Source organism: Cibotium barometz, chromosome 53 (assembly GCF_041138505.1).
Source record: "Cibotium barometz isolate CiBa-2024 chromosome 53, ASM4113850v1, whole genome shotgun sequence".
NCBI classification, from domain to species: Eukaryota; Viridiplantae; Streptophyta; class Polypodiopsida; order Cyatheales; family Cibotiaceae; genus Cibotium; species Cibotium barometz.
The window spans coordinates 40,782,927-40,809,422 of NC_141098.1; the positions used below are offsets into that span (position 1 = coordinate 40,782,927).

General features: G+C 38.3%; 1 protein-coding gene across 1 annotated transcript; it reads right to left on the bottom strand.

The window, feature by feature from the left end:
* Window positions 1–23,309: 23,309 nt before the first annotated feature.
* LOC147608633 (uncharacterized) lies at window positions 23,310–26,196 on the bottom strand. Its single transcript, XM_086789351.1, has 2 exons — window positions 25,653–26,196; window positions 23,310–25,513 (listed from the first exon to the last, which is right to left on the bottom strand). The coding sequence occupies exon 2, from the start codon at window positions 25,377–25,379 to the stop codon at window positions 23,526–23,528; it is 1,854 nt and encodes a 617-aa protein (XP_086645477.1). The 5' UTR covers window positions 25,380–25,513; window positions 25,653–26,196; the 3' UTR covers window positions 23,310–23,525.
* Between the last annotated feature and the right edge of the window lie 300 nt (window positions 26,197–26,496).

Genomic DNA, 26,496 nt, shown 5'->3' on the forward strand with positions numbered 1-26,496 from the left:
GAATTCCCCCCTCATGAAGGAGGTGCCTATTTCACATGTGTGGTGGAGTTTTAAATTATCAAAAATTGAGATATTTTATCTCTCCTCTCTCCTAATTCAAGTCTAGTTCCAAAAAGTAAGCTAAACTGACCTAAAAATGGTCAAAAATTGACCAAACTGATGTGGAAAATTCTAGAATCAGTTTGCTTGGTTAGGAGCTCACTTTTTCCTATAAATAGAAGCCTCCCCCTTTTGTTGAAGCTTAATAGTGTTTTATGCACTGTTACTCTACTCCTCCCAAGGGCCAAGAACTGTGAATTTCTTAATAATTCACTAGTTTTTGACCATTCCCTCTTCTAAAGATTTGGTGGCCACTCTTGTTGCAAACAAGAGTAGATCCCTCAAACCATCAAGCCAAAGGAAAGCTCCCAGAATTCATGTAAGTTAGAAATCTTATATTTTTCTTTATTCTTTTAATGGTTTTCTAAATTTTGTTTTGTTTGAAATGATAAATGGATGCTGTGCCTTGTTGGAAAGGCTTTCCCCCTCTCTCATTCTTAAAAATCAGCCCTTCTCTATCCTAGTTAAGTAATCTAATTGTTGGAATTAAACTTTTCATATTGTTCTCTTTTAAAAGTGAAAATTGATTAGTCTAGAATGCTTTAAACCAATTGGGGTTAATTTTCATATTGTTCTCTTTTAAAAGTGAAAATTGATTAGTCTAGAATGCTTTAAACCAATTGGGGTTAATTTTTAAGTAGATTAAAGTAAAAAAAATTTAAAAATGGTCAGCCATACAAAGGAGGTTATGGAAAAATTTTCTAAAGATTTGTGAAATAAGTTTCATCTTTTATTATTCTAAAAGAATAATCCCTATTGTTTGTGTATTCTAAAAGTGTCATTTTCATTCTATGCATAGAAAAATGCATAGTAGAAATATATTTATTCTAAAAGTGTTATTTCCATTAGATTCAAATTCTATGCATAGAAAGATGCATATTGGTTATTTTTTATTATAAAAGAGTGATTTTCATTAGATATAAATTCTATGAATAGAAAGATGCATATTGGTTTTTTTAAAATTATAAAAGAGTGATTTTCATTAGATATAAATTCTCTGCATAGAAAGATGCATATTGGTTATTTTTTATTATAAAAGAGTGATTTTCATTAGATATAAATTCTATGCATAGAAAGATGCATATTGGTTTTTTTTTAAATAAAAGAGTAATTTTCATTAGATATAAATTCTATGCATAGAAAGATGCATATTGGTTAATTTTTTATTATTACAAAAGTGTTACTTTCATCAATATTGATTTTTATGCATAAATAGATGCATAAAAGAAAATTTTTTTATTATAAAAGTGTTACTTTCACTTATATTGATTTTTATGCATAAAATGATGCGTAAAAGAATTTTTTAAATTATAAAAGTGTTACTTTCATCAATATTGATTTTTATGCATAAATAGATGCATAAAAGATTTTTTTTTAATTATAAAAGTGTTACTTTCACTAATATTGATTTTTATGCATAAATAGATGCATAAAAGATTTTTTTTTTATAAAAGTGTTACTTTCACTATGGATTATTATGCATATATAGATGCATAAAAGAATATTTTTTATTATAAAAGTGTTACTTTCACCAAAATGGATTTTTATGCATAAAAGAATATTTTTTATTATAAAAGTGTTACTTTCATCAAAATAGACTTTTATGCATAAATAGATGCATAAAAGAATATTTTTTATTATAAAAGTGTTACTTTCATCAAAATGGATTTTTATGCATGAATAGATGCATAAAAGGATTTTCTTTTTATAAAAGTGTTATTTCCATAAAAGTTGGATTTTATGCATAAATAGATGCATACATAATTTTTTATATCAAAATAAGAGTTCACTTTAATCCTATGTTTAAATCCCATGAATATTGGAAAAATGAATAAGTAAATACTCAGTGAAGGAAAATTATACCGTTTCATATTCTCTACGATGGTATTGAGAAAATTCAAAAAAACTATCGAAGTCAAAATTTTAGATAAATGACTAATTTATTCCTCATAGGAATTCGTGTTTAGTTTTGAATTCAATAAAGTAGTAATTGAAATTTTACCTTCGAGAAAGATAGATCAGGGAGACCCTTTCCAGACTCAAACCCTGAATCAAACTATGACCAAGACGTAACTCCTTTGTCAGTTTCAAGAAATGACGATGTGACCAGTTCAGTAATCTACACTCAAATCACCCACCGAATCTGAAACTAAGTTGAGACCTTTGATTTTGATGTGAGGATCAAGATTTCAGAATTCGAGGAATTTTGCTTGGGAATTCAGATCTGTGATCTATAAGTCTTAGGATACGGAATTAAGATATACTCATTGTATTCAAAAGAAAATCAAAACTGAAAACTTGCATAGAAACCCTATTTTCTTAAAGGACTATCTTATGCCAGAATGCTGGAGGGAGCATTTGGTATATGTGTTTTTCTAAGGGAAGTTCGGTTGCAACAGCTGGCGGGGAGTGTTCAAAGGACGGCTCACGCGGTAAAAACCTGCCCAGGTCTTGACCAGCCTGGGTATGGTATAAAATGGTGTGCTTTCGGTACGATGGGCGAGGGCCGATGAAGCGATCCCTGAGTGAAGTGCCAAGACACCTAAGGAGGATCCTGGAGGGTTCTGACCAGGCAATGCACGGGCTCGTGGTGCCGAGGACACCCATGTGTATATCGTGGAAGATATATATGTATGATGAGACGAGAAAAATATTGTAATCTGTTACTGGATCTCATTGCTGACCTGCTGGTCTCAACGGAGAGTCCAGAGTGATACTGTTTTGTGAGAAACAAGGATTGAATGGAAATTTTGAGTTGTGACATTTGTACCCAGTAATTGTTTGTCAATGGATTGTTTTATAAATTAAAGTTTAAAGAGGAGTGTGTGAGTATCTGTATTCTAAAGCAAAAGTTAAGAAAGGCTTTCAATTATGGGTGGGTGAGTACTTGTTTGGTTCTACTATTCCAGTGGTTGGGCAGTGGCTAACCCATGGGCCAGATGGGGTTAGGCTGGAATCAGTAGAGCTTTAATAATAAAATTGATTAATAGGATTATGCTTAGAACTCGAGTAGTTAATTAGAATCCTGAAGACTTCTCTAAAAGAATAAATCAATGGCTATGCCTGATTCAGTTAGGAAAAAAGTGTTGATTCCTTCAAAGTTAAGTCTGTAATAGTTTCCCTTCTATCTGGTTTTATCAGATGAAGGTAGTTTGGTATCTTGACCTCGTTAAAAGAATTCCGTTAAGAAAATAAAAATGGTGGAATCGTCCCCGCTTTTCGGGCATGGGAAATTTTCCCGGTTTCGATTTTCGGAATGACCACCAGCTTAGTCTCGTGCGCGGACATTCGAGGGCGAGGCCCCGAGTGGGAAACCCTGCCCCGCGCAAGAGGGAGCTGCTTCTGCTGCCAGCAACAATCGGGAATCCGGTGCGCGGAGGGGGCAGTGGGATCTCACATTTCAATTACCTAAGTTGCCTTTAACTTTGCCTTGAAGCTCTCTTGGCATTCTTACACTAAGGCTTTAGCTTCTTCAAGCGTTTCAATTTCTTGCTTGAAGTTTGGATATTATTCACCCACCCTGTGAGTGGTGTTGTAGGTGATCTGTTGGCCTTTTGGTCCTTGTTATTAGGACCAATTCTTACAAAAGAGGATCCTTTGAACTTGATCAAGCCAATCTTGTTTCTATGGTCTTTTCATCTGAGCCGTTCTGAATTTAGACCATAGGTTCACCACTACCTAGCTTCTAAACCCTTTTTCTTCTACTTGGTTTAGAGGCTAAAGTCAGGGTGACTAAATGTATGCTTGTTCTATTGTTGGGTTTGGGCATAAGTTAATACATTTAGAGGTCTCTAAACCTAAGTAATGTGGGGAGTTAGGAATACTTAACCTATAGGTAGTAGATACCTATAAGGGAAAGTCAATGTCATAAAAAGGCACTATAAAAGTTGTAATCTTTATGGAGAAATCTGGCCATGACCATGCTCACTTAGTTAATTTATGAGTTTTAGGCATCCAAGTGTGAATAAAGAATAGATCTATAAGTTAATTTCACATAATGCAAAGACACAATCCCCCTTTATGCCAATTAAGTCTTCTTGTTATCTACTTTTGTGTATGGTGTGAGAGAATTGAGAGTAGAGACTCACGGATTCATGGTGCATGACGTTCCTTTTCAATATTTTGAGTGTGAGAGAAAGTAGAGGGTGAGAGGTGTGTATGTAGTTCCAGCATGGATGCAACTCCAATGGTGACAGCTTTGGTGGTGAGACTTAAGGAGGTGGAGCTAAACAACAAGTTGAGCTCGTGTGCTTCAAGGAGGACCAAGCTCGGGAGTAAGGTGAATTCCCCATGATAGTTGTACTTATTTCTTGTGTTCATGAACGAGTGGATTTCTGGGAGTGGGTAGGAAAGGGTATACCATTTTTGGCACCGTTGTCGATGGCGATGAGGAGGTAGAACGTTTTTTTAGAGACTTACTTTCCTTGAGAGTTCTCTTTTCCATATGCCACTGTTCTTTGAGTTATGTTGAGAGGTTTAGAAGCAGATTAGGGTGAGTATTGAGTGTTTGTTGTATTATTGTGTTGGTTTTTTGTTCATTAGTACTTGGAAAGACCTAGATGAAGTTTTGTTGGTTTTTACTTGCATTATTATGTTGGTTTTTGGTCAGTTAATACTTGGTAAGACATAGAGGAAGTTTTATTATTTTTTGTGATTGCAACCTCTCCATGCAAGTTTACATATTTCATTAATTTCTCTTTTTATTTTAAAAATAATTAAAAAGGTGAACAATTGGGTCCAATTGATACTAGAATTGTGTTCCTTACATCAAAAGAACTCAAACTATATCATTTAGCCAGGGGAAACCTCAAAAAACATAAAAAATTCAGCTCTCTATATTTGTTGACCTGCATTTTCACATGCCTACAAGAATCTCTACATTTTCACGCCTGTGAGAATCTAATTCTCATGTCCATGAAGAAAATATCTGACACACTTCAATATTTTTAGGGGATTACCTTACTAAAAAAAAGGTTATCCAAAGGAATCTTATCCCTTATAAGGTGAGAATAAATTTTCATGCCTATGATAACTCACACCCATGAAAACTGAAGAAAGTCAAAGATCTAGGCACTAGGTAAATCATGAATTAAATGATTGAGGTTGTAGGATCCCTGTCTCCACCGCGCAATGAATTCAGGGGTACTAGCAGTGGAAGTAGCACTTCTTGCGCGGGGCAAGGTCCCAAACTCGGGCCTCGCCCACGGATATCCGAACAAGAGACTAATCCATCGGTTCTTCCAAAACTGAACCCGGAAAAACTTCCCTTGCCCGGAAAGCTCGGGCGATTCCTCCAAGATAAATTTTTCTCTAACGTAGTCAAAAGCCTTAACTAACTGAACTGATCTGACCGAACCTGTAAGTCCCATAGTCAGATCAGGGAAAGATTGCACTTGGATCATAGAGACCAACGCTTTTTTCCTCATTGAGAGGCACAGCCGTTGATTCTTTTCCATAGAACAATTTTTGTCCGAGATTTACTTCATCTAGCGTACCATAACAGAATTGAGTCTCAATTTAGGGATCTATCAGTCCAGCCTAACCCCATCCAATCCCATGGGTTAGCCAACCGCCCAACCACTGTAGTGATGGGATCCAATTAGGAATTTGGTTAGGTTTTGTCCCGGGTACCAGGGAAAAGAGTTCCCAGGCCCCCTAGCCGAATATTCATGCAAACTTAAAACTAGTCACACCACTTCCACACCCAATATGAAATTGCCTTTTTCATCACAGATTCAGCTGTGAAATTACCTTTTTCACAGATTCAGCTGTCTTTAAAACAATCATTTAATGAAATCATAGTTACCGATCATAATCCTTCAAAAATTTTCGATTGAATTCTAATTTCCAATCATTCCTTCCTCAGTGTACCTATGGCATCATTGGCAACCAGAACGCTCACCACCTGTCCACTCAGGGGTCTTTTCGATGGTTCCTCGCTCATAGTACTCGCAATATTCACATATCAAAATGGAATCTTCGTTGAAGATCAACAAGATCAACCAACATATCCATATAAAAGAACCATGAACTCATCCGTTGAGGAGAACCAGCAAGGTCGATCAACCATATCCATGCCCGAATTCAGAAAACAACTCTTACTCCTTGTTCCAATATCTTCCACCATGACGCACGTGTGGGTATCTTCGACAACCTAGAGCCCGAGCACCGTATGGTCAGTACCCTCTAGGATCCTTCGCAGGTCACCTAGCGCCGCTTCACTCATAGGTCGCTTCCTTGGTCCCTCATCCACCATACCGGAACCTCACCATTTTAATTGAACCGAGGCTGGTCAAGACCTCGGCCGACCTTGCTACGTGAGACGTCCTCCATTGACTCTCCCCGTCAGCCGTTGCAACTTTATCAGATTAGGTCTCCACCTCATTCACAATACGGTCAAAATGCTTCTCTAGCATTCTTGACATAAAACAGTCATTTAAAAACAGTTCAAAAAATATAATTTCTATAACGAACTCTCGTCTTTCCACATTGCTCCACATCAAACCACATTAATTAATTCCACAACCATTTCATAAGTATTCCTCCTATTCTCATCTAATCACATCATTTTCAATCTCATCGCATCTTTCCTCATTTATCCTCATCAGATCTCATCCACTCGCATATCCACATCTCATCACATCACATTCATTCACATCTCATCCATTCAGACCACATCACATTCACTCACATCTCATCCATTGAAACCACATCACATTCACTTACATCACATCTCATTCATTTTACCTCACATCTCATCCATTCAGACCACATCACATTCACTCACATCTCATCCATTCAGACCACATCACATTCACTTACATCACATCTCATTCATTTTACCTCACATCTCATTCATTCACATCTATCCCGATTCACATCCCATCACATCACATTCATTCATATCCATCACATTCACTTTCATTCATATCCATCATATTCATTCATATTCATTCTCATCACCATTATATCACATCACTTCTATCCACATCATATCTCATTCATACACATCTCATCTTATTCATCCACATCCATTCAATCGTTCACATCCATTCAATCGTTCACATGTACGACTACTCGCATCTATCCATACATTCATATCTATTACTTCACATCCACATATATTCATGTCACATCTTATTCATCCACATCCATTCAATCGTTCACATGTACGACTACTCGCATCTATCCATACATTCATATATATTACTTCACATCCACATATATTCATGTCACATCACATTATTTTTCATCACATCACATTCCTTCGCATACACATCCACATCACATTCTTTTACATACATTCACATCCATTCTTTCACATACATCCACTCACATCCCATATCATTCATTTACATCCTGATTCACATGACATCACATCTATTCACCTCACATCTCTTCACCCCTATTCACATCACATCCATCCATCCATCCATTCATGCACATCTATCTAATTCACATCACACATCTCATCACCTCTATTCTCATCACATCTATCTATCCCTTCATTCACATCTATCTGATTCACATCACACATCTCTTCACATCTATTTACCTCACATCTCTTTTTCTTCTTGAATTATCTTTCTCAAAAAGGGGGTGATATTTCAATTACTAATTTACTAAATTTCATTCATTGAATATTCACTTAACTGATTTCTAAATTAATCACGAATTTTGATGAGGAATAAATTAATCATTTATCTAAATATTTCGACTTCGATAGATTTCTTGAATTTTCTCTTTACAAACTGAGTGAATAGGAAACGATAGAATTTTCCCTCTGAGAGTATTTACTTATTCATTTATCAAATATTCATGGAAATCAAACATATAATTAAAGAGAATCTAATTTTGATATAAAAAATTCTTTATGCATCTATTTATGCATAAAATCAATTTAATAGGAATAACACCTTTAAAATAAAAATATTTTCAATATGCATCTTTCTATGCATAGAAATTGAATCTGATGAAAATGACACTTTTATAATTAAAAAATATTTCTATTATGCATCTTTTGATGCATAGAAATTAATTCTAATGAAAATAATACTTTTATAATAAAAATATTTCCAATATGCATCTTTGTATGCATAGAAATTAATTCTAATGAAAATAACGCTTTTATAATAAAAATATTTCCAATATGCATCTTTCTATGCATAGAAATTGAATCTACTAAAAACACTTTTATAATAAAAAATATCCAATATGCATCTTTCTACGCATAAAAATTGAATCTAATGAAAATAACACTTTTATAATAAGAAAATATCCAATATGCATCTTTCTATGCATAGAAATTGAATCTAATGAAAATAACACTTTTATAATAAAAAATATCCAATATGCATCTTTCTATGCATAGAAATTAATTCTAATGAAAATAACGCTTTTATAATAAAAATATTTCCAATATGCATCTTTCTATGCATAGAATGAAAATAACACTTTTAGAATACACAAACGGAAGGGATTACTCTTTTTGAATAACATAAAGATAAAACTTATTTCCACAAAATTTAAGAAAATTTTGCCATAACCTCCTTTGTATGGCTGACCATTTCTCAATTTTTACATTCTAAATCTACTTAGAATTTACCCCAAGATGAATTAAAACACTCTAATATAATCAATTTTCACTTCTAAAGAGCAATCAATAAGAAAAGTTTAACTTATTTTGTTTGTTTCTCATTTTAGGATAAAGAAAGGATGAAATTCTTAATGAAGAGAAGGGGGAAGCCTTTCCATCAAGGCATAACATCCAATTTCACATTTAAAAAAACAAGAAATCAGAAAACCATAGAATAGAATTAAAAAAAAGTAAAATTTCTAACTTACATGGAGTTTTGTGAGCTTTCCTTTGGCTTGAGGGATTGAGGGTTCTACTCTTGCTTGGATCAAGAGTGGCCACCAATTCTTTGTAGAGGAAATTAGTCAAAAACAAGCGAATTATCAAAGAATTCAATGTTTTTGGCTCTGGGGAGGAGTAGAGTAACAGTGCATAAAACACTATTAAGATTTTACAAAGAGGGAGGCTTCTATTTATAGGAAAAAGTGAGCCTCAAACCAAGCAAACTGATTCTAGAATTTTCTAGATTAGTTTGGTCAATTTTTGACCATTTTTGGGTCAGTTCAGCTTACTTTTTGGAACTAGACTTGAATTAGGAGAGAGGAGAGATGAAATATCTCATTTTATTGATTTAAAATGGAAATCAATGATGAGAAAAAAGGCGCCTCCTTCATGAGGGGGAATCCCCATTTTGAGGTGTCAAAAATCAGTTTTTTAACTATTTTCCTTGGTCCTTAGTCCACTCTTCATCTTATGTAAGTATTTACTCATTTTTGGGGGGGTTTTCTTTATTTATTCAATTTATCTCCTCCCTACATTTGGATTGATTTAATTGGTCCCTCAGAACCTTAATCCAAAATTTTCAGAAAATTTGGACCCTTAGGCTAAGGCCTTTTGAGCATTTTATAATTTATTTCTAATGCACCTTAGGAAATTCTTTTTAAACTTCTATTTCGGGGGAATTTAGTTTAATAAGAAAGGATATTTTTCCATCCAAAGATATCTAAAACTGAGTTATCTCTCTCTAGAATATTTTCTCTCTCTAGGCCAAAACAGGTAGAAACAAGATCTTTTATTATTCTGAAAAGGAGATTGATTACAGGGGAAGAAACTGAACATCTTGAGGGGCTGGGGAGGAATCTTACAGAGGTGAATTGCATCATCAAATCCATCCTCTAAAATTTGGAGAGATTCTTCCATTTCTCTTAGGACCGATAAAGCCTACCATGAAAAAAAAGGAGGTAGATAATAAAATCAAAGAGGCCCAATAGCTAATGCAATTGCTTCAATGAAAAAAGAAAGAATTTGGATTTGAGACAAGAAAATGCAGAGAAGAGATACATTGAAATATGTTCGATATTTGAAAGAAGAATGAATGCCACCCTTAGATCCAAGGCTCAAGAGAGAAAAACAAATGTATACCAAAGCAAACATCAAAAAATTGTTAAAGGATTTTGAGTTCCTCCCACATATGCAGGTAATGCATTAAGAGAAAACTCCAATCGACCAATGTAGGGGATACATCTGGTTATACCCCTATTATTCTAAGCCTTGGGACTACACCTTAATATGTTCCTAACCTTGGAAGAGGAAGAAGGAGAGGGAGAGGGAGAGGTATATTGGCCCTAGTAAGACTAATTCTAAGACAACCAGGCTAGCCTTAGGACTATAGCTACTACAGATAAATCTGGTTATTATTCCAAGACTTGGGACTACATCTTAATATGTTCCTAACCTTGGAAGGGGAAGAGGGAGAGGTGTATTGGCCCCAATAAGACTAATTCTAAGACAACCAGACTGGCCTTAGGACTATAGCTACGATAACCCAAGCTAACTTGCTAAGAATGGCTGAAGCAGTAGGTAGCAGTAGGTATGGCAATCCTTGTTGACTTGCTAAGACTAATTCCAAGGTAGCTAGGCTTTCTTTAGTACTAATAAAGAAGTAGGTAGGGGGATTGCAAGGGAGTTAGGAACATCCCATCCACTTAAACAAACACATAAAATCATATCACATTGCTAAACTTATCCAAAAGTTTACAGGTGATGGAGATCCTATCCACTAGCACTTGCAAATTTTTAAGTCAACCCATGAAACTTGTGGACCTATGGATGACTTAGCAAAAATACATTCCTTTTCCCTAATGTTTGTATATGGGAAAGATCATGAATGGTACATAGATAAAATCAATTTCACTTGGCTTAAAAATGTATTTATGCCAAGTTTTGCACATAGTGTGGCGATAAATGGAGTCTAGTAGCTCATCAACACCATAATATAGAGCAACATGAGGATGATTCAATGTGCGATATTATGTCTCACAATTAAAATATATGAACTCTTAGTGTAGACTTTGGGAGAGGCTAATTGATGATTAATTATTTCTATGTTTATGAAAGGGAGTGTGTGACTCAATGATGCATGATTATGTACTCCTATCGAGGCCATCAATGCTTGCTACACAAAATGGCCATAGACTTTGAGGATATCATGTTGGAATAACCCTAGCTAGATGATACCAAGTCTCAATCCATAGCAACACCATCTCAGGTTTCAAGTCACATGACTCAAGAGCTTATGAGAAGCATGTGGCAGTAGAAGAGCTAAACAATAGCCAAACTTGAAAAGTTAAAGCTTAAATAGATGAGAGGACCACCACAAGTAAGATGCATATATATCCTTGAAGAGAGCTAATCCGGTGCTCGGTATGTAGGCAAAATCATACAAGTACTAAATTTCCACATCTATAGACCATAGACGGTTGCTTTATTGTGCTCATTGTATGCATTTGAGAAATCATGATGTACCCACCATGTGTCGGTGTCCTCCTCCTTTGACCTCAATTGCTAGCCCATTTGCCTACTCCAAGAGGCAACCTTATCAACACCATCGGGTTATGTATAGTAAAATGTACAAAAACTAGCTTAGGGGAATGTATAGGATATACCCGACATACCTATACCACCATTGGTTTACCACCACGAACACCATCAACTAAGCTAACACCAATCAATTAGGTTTTGACTAAGGAGCTGCTATGAGGAGCCACAGGGTATCTTGTTAGACTTCTATTTCATATAGGGTGCTATGCCAGTTTCGGTATATCTTCAGTCCATGGCTCAATGGAAGGGATGGAATATTAACTTTACCACAAGGAGGGCCCATTTGTAATGCTCTAGAATTGTCAGTATAGCACCAACTCTGGTATTTCTTTATTAGACCACGGCATAGTGGAAGGTATGGGATGTTAACTCTACCATGAGGAATGTGGAAGGTATGGGATGTTAACTCTACCATGAGGAATGCCCTATTGTAATGCTCTACATTGCCAAACAAAGACCCCACCAAATAGCAGAGTGCCCTCTCATTGGAAGGGATGGCATTCTCCCAACAAAGACTATATACAATATTTTTCCATGTAGAATCCAAAGTTCGAACTTGGAGGGAACCCTACTAATAAATGACCAATGAAACCTATCAAAGGCCTTTCTGCCAAGTCTAACTACAACATCACACATTTTTTATGAGAGATAAAAGCCAACTATTTCCCTCATAGACCTATATAAATACTATCCATAATTGATATGCCCATTATAAAACCATGTTGTCTAGGAGAGAGAGCCCTTTACAGTAGGGGGAATTCTTTGAGCCACTAATTTAGTTAGGATTTTATATAATATAGTCTACACAGTGATTGGCCTCCCACTGAGAGAATCTTTCACATTCCACTTGCTTTGCTATTGGCTTCATAAATCCTCCTTTGATAACTCTTTAAAGGACTTAGCTAGGAGGCCATGACTCAGGTGCTTCAAGGCATCCAAACACATCCTTTTGAATGTTTCTATCATCCCATGTAGCTAACACTTCATCAACCATAATTCTTGGAAGAATGTCAAACATCTAACTTTTTAGCTATAAACCTTTTGATGGAATCATCTTCCTTAGCACTATGAGTGTTACCTAGGAAGTTAACCCATTTAGAAGCCATCTCATATGGGTCATATATGCTCCTACAATCCGTGTATCCTCATCCTATACCAAACTAATCCCGTCCTATTTGCCCTTGGATTTGAGGGACCTAAAGAAGTGCTTAGTTGGAGCTTGGGATTTCCTATAGTATATCTTTCTTGATAAATTTTTGCTAGATTTAGCCCTATACCCTTCTATCCCTTCCCTTTTTTTAAGCATCCACTAAAACCTTAGATTTGAGGGAACTAAATAAGTATGGAGCTTGGGATTTCTTATAGTATATCTTTCTTAATAAATTTATCCTAGATTCATCCCTAAACCCTTTACTCCTTCCCATTTTCTTTACATTCAATAAACCATACCATCTCCATATCAAAGATTTTCCTAGATTATCTGGCTTGGAATAAGATATCCCGTTTTTTTTTTTACATTCAATAAACTATACCATCTCTGTACAAATAGTTTCCTAGATTATCTAGCTTGTAATAAGATATCCCATTCCATCTATAGCAATTTCTCTTTCTCTCCTTTTGGTAACATTATCCTTGCCTATTTTCCTAATTACATGTTATATTCCCTCATCATATTTCTCCCAAGCATTTGTATCCTTCAACACCCTTATGTTAAGTCTAGTTATGGCACCTTAAGATAGTCTCACAAAGATCTAATTCCTTTAGCATAAAACTATTGAGAATTATAGCGTCCTTTTGGGAAGGAAGGAGAAATAAAGTGCCATTCCCCCTCCAGAAGATGGGAAAATGATCAGAAAGTTTATAAGTATTATCCACCCACAATTTCAAAGTATGTGGCATCCAATTATCCCCACCCCCAAAATAGACTCTATCCACTATTGACTTGGTAAATTGGCTAGAACGCCTTTGACTAATAGCCATGAGATAGAGAGCATCATTAGAAGAAACCATATATTTGCAACAAGTAGTGGGCTAGTAGAGTCACACACATGCATGGTTACAAGAATTCCATGTATAAGTAGGCTTTTCTTATATACTTTGAAAGACAGGGAATGCATGAGATATGTGGGGATGCACAATTTAGTCTATGATTGCTCATTTTATGTCATTCTCTTGATTTGTGTTCCATCACCTTGGCGGATTAGCCACCAACAACTTGTCGATCCTACAGGTTCAATCCCAAAATGTATAATTTGTTTTTAAATGATTTTTCATTAATCACAAATCACCCTCAAGTTTCATAATTTTTCATTGTGCTAGTGCTGTAATCTTTGGTCTTTAATGTTGTTTGTCATAGAGAAAAAATAGGACCTAATTAAAAATATTTCTTGTTAAAATAGGAGTAGCTGCAAAAGTTAAAAGCTGTCTCAACAGAGGTTCCCAACACCCACATGCAACCAAATAGCCCTCATGGGAAAGAGGATCAAAATCTAGATGATGGGTGATAACAAAAGGGAGGATTGCCGAAACAGGGCCAAGATTCAGAAGCCCGACAGCAGAGCACAAAAGGGACAAGGTTGACTAGCAAAGAAGGGGAGGAACTCCAAACGTAGAACAAAAATTTGATGCAAGAGTTAGAGGTTTGAAAAAAGAATTATCAAAGCAGAAGGGAAGAAGGAAATGACACAATAAGAACTAGCAAAGATTGGAAAAGAAATGCTTGAAGATAAAGTAAATGATGAATCTGAACTCAAGGTGCATGTAGAGGAGCTAGAAGGGCTGATTCATGAGCCTAAAGAATAGCAAAAGCAGGGCAAAAAAAAAACAAGCATTGAAGGAGGAGCTGCAAGCAAGCACGACTTTGAGGAAGATACGGAAGGGCTCCCATATGACAATGGAAGAGTTGAACATGGCCATGACACCCAAGTAGGTTTAACAAAGAGAAATGAAGCCTTTTGGACAGTTAAGAAAATGCATGGGGAAGACATGGCAGCCAAGAAAAAAATGATTCTAGACTTCCAAAGCTAGGCCAAAGAAAGAGCAAGAAGCCAAAGAAGTAGTGTAGGTAGAAAAGAAGTAGATGATGGGCCAAAGCAGGAGCAAGAAGCTAAAGAAGTAGTGCAGGCAGAAAAGAAGTAGATGCTGGCAAAGTTTAGGAAGCTCAGTGGAATCGGCTCGGTTTGAAAATTTGACAAAATCAGAAAAGAGTATACGGAGTGAAACAACACAAGAAATCAAGCAAGGCAAGCATGCTAGTACGAACTAAGGTGGATCCTTGCCATAACTGTCTAGTTGGGTGGACATAGACAGGTTTATGAAAGAACATACAAAGGAGACAATCCCCTAGACCCAAGAGAAGAAGGTATCCAAAGTAGGACTAGTAAAGTCCTTGGTGGATCTCACAAGTACCAGCCTCATTGGCCTCACCCCATCTCCCAACGGAGGCTGTGACACTCAATCTAACCCCCAAAAGTAGCTTTTCAAGGTAATTTTTTATCAATAACTACCTCATTGAAGCCCCACATCTTTTTCCATCACATCATAAATCTCTTGGGCTACCAACCTATTAGCTTTCTACCCCTGAGAAGTTCAGGTGTGAATTGAGCTGATCACATGCACTTTTTACCCTATGCTAGCAGGGGTTTTTTCCCCATGAGAACATACCCTTAGTGTGTTAGCACAGCCACGTTAGCCCTAGTGCTAGGGCTACTAAAGTTGTACTCCACTCACTCATTATCTTATTCAAGTACTCCACTCACTCATTATCTTATTCAAGTACATTCCAACTATTGAGCTTTCTCTCTCTCTCTCTCTCTCTCTCTCTCTCTCTCTCTCTCTCTCTCTCTCTCTCTCTCTCTCTCTCTCTCTCTCTCTCTGAGCTCGTGTGCTTGTTTTGTCTGTGAGTCTATGCAGCGCATCTTCTTTCACATCCAACATTGGTATTAGAGCTTTGTTGTTCTGTTGTCACTCCTACTGATCTTCATCTCATTTGCACCACCGCTCGTTCTCCATAAGATCTTGCTCTACACACTTTCTAGAGTTTTTCCTTCTCTTGTACATTGGTGTTATTTTTGTTAATACTGTCGTACATTTAAGGATCACCCCCGCACTGTCATACATTTTTGTTAATACTGTCATACATTCAAGGATCACCCCCGCACTAGCTCTTCACTCAGCTTTCAACAGAGGTTTTCAACTAATACTAATCTTGCTTGTTGTTCAATCATTCATCTTTCTTTTTACATTGGACTTCTGTGTCCATCAGCTTTGAATTGTCAGCTTCTCAGCATTCTTCTTGAGCATTTGACTTTTGCATTAGTTGATTTTACTTTGTCAGCTCATTTAATTGCATGTCAGGTAGTATTGCCTTATTTATAGCTCAGCCCTTTTATTTCTGCATAAAATGCTTGGCTTTCAGTTTTTAGCATTCAGCACTTCGCTCTCCACTTTCAGTGCATGGCTCTCAACTTTCAGCATTTAGAACTTTTCTCTGCATTCAGAAGTCTATTTTTCTATCTACGATTTCCTATCTTTAGTAGTAAGTGCTTTACATTATGAATTTAGCAGTTGGCCAGGTTTACATTCAATAGAGTCAAATTACACGTCTACCTACTCCAATTGTTGTTGCCATGTCAGCGTCAGACTTGCTGACTTCACATCAGCTTCGGATCTGTTGTGATGACATGTTAGCTTTGAAAATGCTGACTCCATGTTAGCATCGGACCTACTGACAACCCGTCAACTTCGGATCTGCTGATGACATGTCAGCTTCGGAACTATTAACTCCACATCAGCTTCAGATCTACTAACAACATGTCAGCTTCAGAACTGCTGACTCTAGATCAACATCAGATCTACTAACAACATGTCAGCTTCAGAACTGCTGACTCCACATCAACATCAGACTTGTTGACTCCATGTCAGCTTCAGATCTGCTAATACCACATCACCTTTGGAACTGTTGACTTCACGTCACGTCAGCTTTGGAACTACTGACTCCACATCAACATTAGACCTGTTGACTCCACGCTAGCGCGGATCTGTTGATGCCACATCACCTTTGGAACTAATGACTCCACGTCAGCATTAGACTTGCTGACTCCACATAAGCTTCGAATCTGCTGACACCATGTCACCTTCGGAACTACTGACTCCACGTTAACATCAGACCTGCTTCTCCATGTCAGCTTTGAATCTACTGATGCCACATCACCTTCGGACCTACTGACTCCACGTCAACACACTAGACCTGCTAATTCTATGTTATCTTCCATCTTGCTGATTCCTCTTCAGCTTCGAATCTATATCTACATCAGCATCAGGCTTACTGTCTCCATGTCAGTGTCAAACCTATTGATTCCACGTCTGTTATCATCTTGTTAATTCCCCGTCAGCTTTCGGTCAGCTAATTCTGACCTGCTATTTTCCCGTCCAACTCGGCATATGTGCTTATTTCACAACCTGCTTCTGGTAGTTCGGCATGTTGTCCGTTTGAGGACAAGTTATCAGTATATATGATGTGTCATGTTCTGGTGGCAAAGAACTTGTGGGTATATGTATCTGGTGTTAATACCCAGTCTGCTAGGCCCACATCTACTATCAGCATGTCCTCTAGATCCACTGTTGGAACCAGTGAATCTAGTTCTAGTGGCAGTGTAGAGTCTGCACATATTCCTCCTATACCAAAACAACTCAGATAGGATGCCAAAGATGCATAGGCGCATGCACTTATTGCTCTGCGTCACTAAGCACATTACTTCATGCAAGCAGGTTTTTTCTACCTTGCAAGATGCTCCATTCACTAAGCACATTACTTCTACCTTGCGAGATGCTCTATCAGGTGGAACAGTTTTGTGTGCTAACAATGCATCATATGCCATCAAAGGCATTGGCAATATGGAATTGACTTCATGCACTATGGATCCTTATACTCTTGCTGACACCTTGTATGCATCCGAAATTCGCAAGAATCTCATTTCTATCTCAGCACTTGCCAAAGTTGGCTTGAAGATTCACTACTATATCCTATATCCCACAAAGATACATTTCAAAGCTTTTGTTTTAAGCTTATGTCTGTGGTGTGCTCGTAAATGCACATAAGCTAGACAACCGAATACACGCATATCAGTAATCACTTGAATTCTTCCATTCCAAGCTTCATAAGTTGTCATAGATTACAAAGCCTTTGCAAAGGATATCGGTTGTATGTTTTGTCTAGTCGGAAGCTGGTTGTATCTAGAGATGTCATCATTGATGAATCTGCATCTCAACTTCTCTCCTGTCGGCTACAGTCATCCATTGATGCCCCATATGTATTTTATACATTGTTGCCTTTGTTTGGTACTGGTGACGACTCCTCTAAGCCCGCCTTGGCTCTGAATTAGCCACTTGCTACTGCAGCCCATTAGTAGATTCAACACTTCAACAATATCCCTGTTGCTTCGGATCAACAACCCTTTAATTCAGATGCCTTGGGTGATTCATTAATTGAAGAGGATGCACTATTTGTGATTCTTAACGGATTCCACCCTGGCTCCAGGCTACTTTGTGTGATTGCAAGCTACCTGAACCTTTGTTAGGCAGGACATGAGCTACCTCTAGACATGCATCTCATTTTGTAGACACAACCCTTGTCGCTACTGCACTTAATGAGGAACCACTTTCTCACTTTGATGCCTTGGAAGATGACAATTGGGTTTCAGCCATACGTTCGGAATTGGATTCCATTGCCAGAAATGATATATGGGAGTTATGTGATTTGCCTACTGGCAAGCGTGCTATAGGTACCAAGTGGGTGTTTAAGCTGAAACAGAAGCCTGACAGCTCTATTGATAGGTATAAGGCTTGATTACTCACCAAGGGCTATGTTCAAAGGGAAGGCATTGACTATGATGAGACTTTTGCACCTACATCACGTATGATGACCATTCGGACTCTGGTTACATTGGATGCACATAAAGGTTGGAACGTGGATCAGTTGGATGTCAAAATTGCATTTCTAAATGGCGATCTGCAAGAAGAGTTTTATGTCACACAACCTCTTGGTTTTGTTCTAGCAGGGTGTATAGCATCAGGTATGCAGATTGCATAAAGCACTATATGGCCTTAAACAGGATCCTCGTGCTTAGTATCAGAAGATACATGCATACTTGCTCTCTTGCATGTTTTAGAATAGCCCCACTGAAAGCACTCTTTTATGTCCGCAAAGAAAGGGATCATGGCCTTATCCTCAATCTTTATGTGGACGAGGGGCACATTGTAGCTCTGACCTACAAAATACATATGATGTTCCCGACATGGGTCGTCTGCATTATTATTTGGGCATCCAGTTTGTTCCAACTGAGGGGGTCAGCATGTTATCTCAACGAAGATACATTCAGAAGCTCTTGGAATGCTTTCAGATGAAAGATTGCAAACCTATTTCTACTCCTGTGGAACCTGGTCTCCAATTGTCAATTGAGGACTCTTCTGAGCCCTTTGATGTAGCCACCTATCATAGCAAGTTGTCAGATGCCTTATATATTTGTGCAATACCCATCTAGATGTTAAGTATGTAGTGTCATAATTGAGAAATTTTATGCGTTGTCCCGGCACTCGACATTGGCAAGTAGTGAAGCGTGTCTTCCACTACCTTCAAGGCACTCAACACTATGCATTGTTTTACAGAAGTGCGTCTTCTTTATGCTTGTCTACCTACACTGATAGTGACTGGCCAGGATGTTCTGACATAAGAGTGTCAACTAGTGGATACTATTTCCTTCTTGGCACCTCATGCATCTCATGGCTCAGCAAGAAGCAGCCGACAATAGCCATGTCCAGTTGTGAAGCTGAATACATGGCAGCATTCACAACTACTGTGAAGCGTGTTTGGCTCCACCATCTTTTGGCTAATCTTGGTATTGGACAGCGGTGTGCTACCACCCTTTACACTGATAGTTAGAGTGCATTAGCAGTTGCATAGAATCCAATTTTCCATGCACATGACGAAGCACGTTGAGGTGAATTATCACTATGTCAAGGAACGGCTCCATGCTGGAGAGATATCCTTGACCTACATGTTGACACAGGCCAATGTGGCAGATGGATTTACCAAGCCCCTTTTCAGGGAGAAGTTTGAAGCTTTCCGACAAGCTCTAAACTTACTACCGCTACCAAGATAGTCTGCTACACCCTATATCCGTTCACACCATTCACTTCAGGGGGGTTTGTTAGGCTTCTGCCTCCGAGAAGTTCAGGTGTGAGAATTGAGCTGATCACGAGCACTTTTTACCCTATGCTGGGTAGGGGTTTTTTCCCCATGAAAACACACCCTTAGTGTGTAGCAACCACGTCAGCCCTAGTGCTAGGGCTACTAGAGTTGTACTCCACTCACTCATTATCTTATTCAAGTACATTCTAGCTATTGAGCTTTGTCTCTCTCGCTCTCTGAGCTCGTTTGCGTGTTTTGTCAGTGAGACTGTGGAGAGCATCTTCTTTCACATCCAACACAACCGCCCACTTGTCCATACTCTTTCTTTCTTAAATTTAAAAAACATGGGTATAAGAGACCCTAAAATTAGGTTTTTTATTTGAAAAATGTGGGTATAAGAGACCCTAAAAGGATGGTCATGATGTAATAGCCCTTATATAATATAATATATATTTCCCAAAAAAAGAGACCCTAAAATTAGGTTTTTTAATTTCTTATTTTAACATTTTATATTTAGAAAAGGTCCCCCAATCATATGTAGCCCCCAAAATTAGCTTTTCAACAACGACCTTTTCAGCTTATAACTATCTCATTGTAGCCCCACATATTTTTCCATCATATGTTATATCTCAAAAATAGCATAACCTTTCTAAAATTAGGGTTTTGAATAAAAATGTATAATTTTGGTGCCTTTTATTAAAAAATGACTTCCTAACCATAGCTAACCTCAAAAAGTAAATTTTTATTAGCAGTTTTAGTCCATACCTACCGTCTTGCAATCTACATGAAAAATATCTTCTATGATTTTTCTTTTCGTCATCTATATCTCTAATTTAATCACTCTGATCCTCCTTTCATTCATGACCTTGTTTTAAACCATGCCTTCCTTAGAGGATATTAACATGAAAAAACATAAGATAGATCTCCATATTCGTGTAAAAGAGGAATACGCATCAACATCCCTATGTAAGAAAGCAAGAAAGTTCTCATACGACATGGAATAGTCCATGAGGATGGGTGATGAGAGTGCAAAAACATAGCTCTTGGGAGTGTAGGATAAGTAAGTGAGCATAAGTACTAATAATAGAAATGACAAAAATGAGAGGAGGCTCCCTATTTATGGTGGTAAATTAAGATTTGGAGTTGACCATTTTACACAAAGGACCAATCGCAAACACTTGTACTTCCATTCGGTTATTCAAACTTCATCAAAATAGTAATTGCATCCAAACATAATGAAATAGTACTTTTAAAACAAATAGTAACTAGTCATTCAAATGTGACTTGTATAGTGAAAATCAGAAGTACAAGTCATATGTGATATGCTTTGAATGACTAGTCATTCAAAGCACATCAAATATGACTTGTATAGTGAAAATCAAAAGTACAATGACAAGTCTAATTACACTCCCAATTATAATTCTACACCACCATCCCTCCAAGAATCACAAACCATGAAAGACTTCTCCATATGTCTCCCGATCTACACAATCATGAAGGGACAAATATTAGGATGCTAAGAAAGTTAAACTATCAACATTATTGAGGAAAAAATCAATACCTTTCGTCGTTCTAACTTGAAGCTTGCTTATTGTATGCCCTCAAATCCCATGATTAGCAGGTCTTCTCGGGTATATGTTAAGTTTCATTCCTTACTTGCATTAACAAGGTCAATTGAGCCATCACCAAGGGTGAAAATAAGCCTTTAAACCATAAACTCGTACTTCAATTACAAAAATATATAAATACCTATATATATATATATATATATATATATATATATATATATATATATATATATATATATATATGTATATGTATATGTATATGTATATGTATATATATATATTCTTTGAGGGATGAGATTCTTAAGTGACAATCTTTATGTCAGGGGATTCAATTGTGTGTAGCATGGTGGAGAAGAAGAATACATGGGATGTGTTAGTATGGTGTAGTTGGTTAAGTTCACACTGGGCACCCAAAATTCACTAGTGTATATATAGACGATAGAATAAACCATCTATGCCATGCTAGGATTTTCTGCTTTTGGGAGCTTTTCCCACTCTATCTCACAATAAGGTTAGTATTTAAGCTAAGGGTCTTGAAAAAAATGCTTATGACTCCATATTCATTTTAGGCACAAAAAAAGAGAGAAAACTCATTTTGCCACACAAGAAGGATTTAGGATTTCCATTCCTTAATATTCCATCCAATAGTCTAGGTGTCATTGTTCTATGTGTCATATGGAATGTGTACTTGGATGAAGCACCAAGTGAACATTGGACATAGATAAGGTGTATGGACATTTATAAGAATGGTTAGCAATTATTTCATCTCAATACAAGGAGTAAATTTGTATTGGCTTCGAATGCACTTAATATTTATCATTACATAATATCAAGGTTTTAATTTTAGGAAAATAATACATTTTTGAGGAGTCTTTATATTTAATACGTACAAATAGTATTAGAAAATACAAATTAAGAGTGCTTAAATGGAAGTCCTATCCGAGACACTATTTTTTGATCCACCTTACCATGCTTTCACCCTAAAAGAGAAATGAGATGATTATGTCTAATTGGATGGGACACCAAACACACATTGTAGATAGATATTATGTATGAATGTTTTTAAAGGATGGTTGACAGCTTTGTTCATTAGTATTTCACATGAGCACAAAGCTTGGTTCCACCTACAACAAAAAGAGAGGTGAGTTGTTCTTGTTTTTTTTGTTTGAATTGCATTTCTAGCAAATACCATAGGCTTTAAAAGATGAGCCTTGGTGTCACGTATGTCTCCTAGGTTTGAGAAGATGGGTTGCCCATGCAGTGCACATATGATAATTTTTGTCTGAGCCTCTACTACAAGAGCTAAAGGAGCCAGAGGGGCCTATAAAGTGATAGCATGTGCTAATAATAACACATGCCATACCCATCATAAAAAATCGTATTTAACAACACATGCCATACTCTTAATGTTTTAAAATAAACGGTCATTTTATTTTGCGTATGTATTCATTTTGGATTCATTAAAAAATGATACATATTTGGATTAGCTACATTTTATTTTTTTCATTTAGGTTGTTACTAAATAGATTTTCCTTGGCCACTACGAAATTCTATGGTAATCGCGTTAACGTTAAGGGGGTGACGTAAATAAATAAAACAAAAGCTAAGTCGCCCTCATTAGTTCTAGTTGTGTGGAATACCTGAAGGCTAAGGTGCTCGTGGCCGCCGCCGCCTCCTCTAACGGCAAAATTGTCACGTGAAATGGTGCTCACTGCTACACACACACACACACACACACACCACACGGTAGAAGACAAAATTCTAGAAAAGGCTGCGATGCTGCACCTTCTTACAAGTTTGTCTGCGGCCTGGGCACAACAAGGCCATCTCAACGCCAGCGCGCAGCCCTAGCACTGTCTCGCAAGCTGCTTCAACTAGCATTTGAAACTCTCAAACATTATTTCATAGTAGCATTACTTAAATCTCTTTCAATTTAATGTCTTTCCTACAGTACTTCGATGGGCAGGCAGCCCGCCGCAAGAAGCTAAAGCCAACCCAATTATTAAACTCTGGCATTCTGTTATATTAGCATTACTTGCGTGAATTAATCCCTTTTCAACAGTAATCAAATGCCCTCCATGCTAGCTAGCATCAGAGCTAGCCTTAATGTAGTAAAGCAAATGCGAGAACCATGCAAGTTGATGCGCTGAAGTGGCCATAATAAGCTTGATAATCCTCGCTTACCTAATTTTAATTGAACTAATGAACTCAATAATTACATATTAGTGGTAATAGGAGGAGGCCTCCTGGATGGCAACACCTTGGGCTGCTGCACCTTAGAAGAAGGGGCTCTACAATGATCCAATTTGGTACTATTTCCACCATTAATATGATTATTATTGCTGCTGCTACTTTTTGTGGAGAAGAGATTAAGGTGGCCAAGGCCAAAGCCACCACCACTGCTGCTATTACTAGAGTTCTTTGATCTGATACACACAACAGGCACATTGAGCACAGGCGCCACCCTTACACTGTTCATGTTGTTGTTGTAGGAGGAGGACCTCTCAAGCCTCCTCCAGCCTTCTCGCTGCCTCATGGCTTTGAGCTGATCATACCTTCTCTGCAAGCTCTTTGGGCTGTAGCTGCTGCTCCTCTCCAAGCTTCTGGCCCTCAACAGCCTGCCATGGCTGGCCTCCATGCAGCTGGACTCTCCCAGGGACAGCCTGCCATGGCTGGCCTCCATGCAGCTGGACTCTCCCAGGGACAGCCTGCCTGGGCTGTAACAAGCTGCCCCTGAGTGCCTCCCAGGGCTTCCCCGCCCACTCATTAATGCCCCTGCAGAGTGCCTCCCTGGACTCCAATGGCCTGAGCTCCCTGCTGGGCTCATCGCCCCAGATGACCTCCTTCCTGGGCTTGTTTCACCTGACCCTCCTTGCATTAATGGCCTCCTTAATCCCTTCACAACCCCATTGCTGCTGCCTGCTAATCCCCTACATAATCTCTCTTCGTGATTAATCACCCTTCTTGATGCTGAACTCCTTGTATTGTCATTGCTTCTTACCTTCACTCTAAGCAGCAGCTGCTGCTGCTGCTGCTGCTGTACTGATGATCTTATCGATGAGCCCTCTTCAACATGATCACTCACCCTGTTGCTTCTTTGTATCCGAGCTAAGTTGCATGCATTGCCACATAATGAAGAGTTGGCTACATTGATCATCTGAGATTTCTTGTACTGTTGATGGTGGGCTTGGTGGTGCGGTTGGAAAGAGATCACAGGGCAGCCTAATTGCATCTCGCTGCCACCGACACCACAGGCTGCTAGGAGGGGCTCTGAGCTGGAGTTGCGAGCTTCCAGCACCTTGCTGCCATCATCCGATCTGCAGAAAAAACGCTTGGCTTTGCTTAGAGTCAAGGGGGGCTTCTCCTGCAATATTGCTGCTGCTTTCTGCTTAGTGCTACTACTCCTTGAAGACGTGCAAGAAGAAGAAGAAGCTGCAACTGCCTCCTGTGAAGTTGCGGATGAGCTACGGGGTTTCACAGCTTTTTTCAACCCGAGGAGCTCTCTCAGCTTAGTAGAGCATTTTGGAGTCTTTGGGGATGTGGGCAGAATCAACTCCTTTGATTTAACAGTTGGAGTTGCCGGACCTCCATTGACTGCAGCAGATGATGGTGATCTCTTTGTGGAAACCTTCTGATCAGAGCTTTTCCTTGCAGAAATATGCTCTAATTGTTCACTTGTATCTAGCCTTGCACAGTCGCTTGATTGCTGCTCAGATCCATCAATGTACTGAGGGATGTAGAGAGGGAGCAGCTTGCCTTTGAAGAAGAGCTCATCTGCTGCTAGCATGTGCTTGCCATTGGCATTCTCACTCTCCATTATGGACATGGCGAACTCAAACTCAGACATTGAATCCCTTTCACCGGATCTCTCCTTGGCCTTGTGCAGACTGTCAGTGGCCTTGATGATGTTACTGTCTGCCCCTTCTGGCGGTGCAGCGAAATCTTTAGAGAAGGAGATTCTGGTAGGGCTCAGCCAGCCAAGTGATGGGGAGAGGCAAGATTCAGTAGTACAATCCAAATGGATGCCTGCTATCTTGACACTCTCCACCACCACGGTTCCACAAGCCATTTTTTAATGGAATGCTGATGTTAATCACCAAGTGATTGGAAGAATATTAAAGATCAGATCATGCCCAACTCTTGTTGGATCGAGCTTACTTGATAATGTGGATTGCTTCGATGCAAGGAATCCCCCTTTTTGACCTGCAATTGCACATAAGACTAAGAAGATTGACCACCACCAACACTTCTAGGCATAACTACAATACAATTGAGAGCAGGTGACGGTAGCAAGAATACATTGTGTATGTGCATAATCCTAGTTTAAGGAGAAATTAAGGACCTTCAATGGCTCAAGCTTTGCTGGTTGTGTGGGTAGCTCCAAAACATGAGCAGCAATCCTCTCTCACATTGAGCCCCTGTTAGTGTGTGCATTAAGAAGGTACAGCCTTTGTTGTACCCTCCGACAAGGATGATGGGTTTCATGTAGTGAAGCCATGGCAATGAGTAAAACACAGAGAGCTATCATGACACAATCAACAATGAGAAGAGAGTTGTCATGTGGGCTCTGCTTACATGACTAAACCAAAAGGCTAGCTTAAGAGCTTCCCTAAGCATAACTCTCGAGGCTGTAATTCATGGAGCTTAACGGAAGTGGGCAAGGAGGATATAACCAGTCAAAGAGAGAGGATCTGCAAAGATATAGCTATCAGAGGTGGGCAGAGAGAAGATGGGAATTTAATTGGAGAAGGCAGAAGTCTTCATTGCCAAAGGGGAGTTTTTTAAAGAAAGTTGGTGGTACTATCATGCTACTATGGGGGCCTGGAGAGGGTCATTGAGCACAGAAAGCAATGACTAGAGAAGAGCTCTAGGTACCCATATGTGTGTGTGTGGGGCAGTGTGTGGGTGTGTGTGTGTGTGTATGGGTTGGGGGTTATTTAAGAAATAGTTGCTAAGTTGTTTTGTTTGGGAAGGGGGAAAATTTGTGAAACTATATATATTTGAAATTCACGAGATGGGCACTCAGTGGGCTGTGTCTGTGGGTGATAGACAAAGACGCAGATTGCGATGCATTTTGCTTTATAAGATTATTACTCTAAAGGTGGCCAAATTCCAATACTCTTATAATGCTCTCTGAAAGCTAGGGATAAGGCCCTAATTACCTTACAAAATGTCGGTGATTATCC

Bases quoted from the DNA above. Each gene is read 5' to 3' on its own strand.
- LOC147608633 (XM_086789351.1), bottom strand. From the start codon at position 25,379: ATGGCTTGTGGAACCGTGGTGGTGGAGAGTGTCAAGATAGCAGGCATC.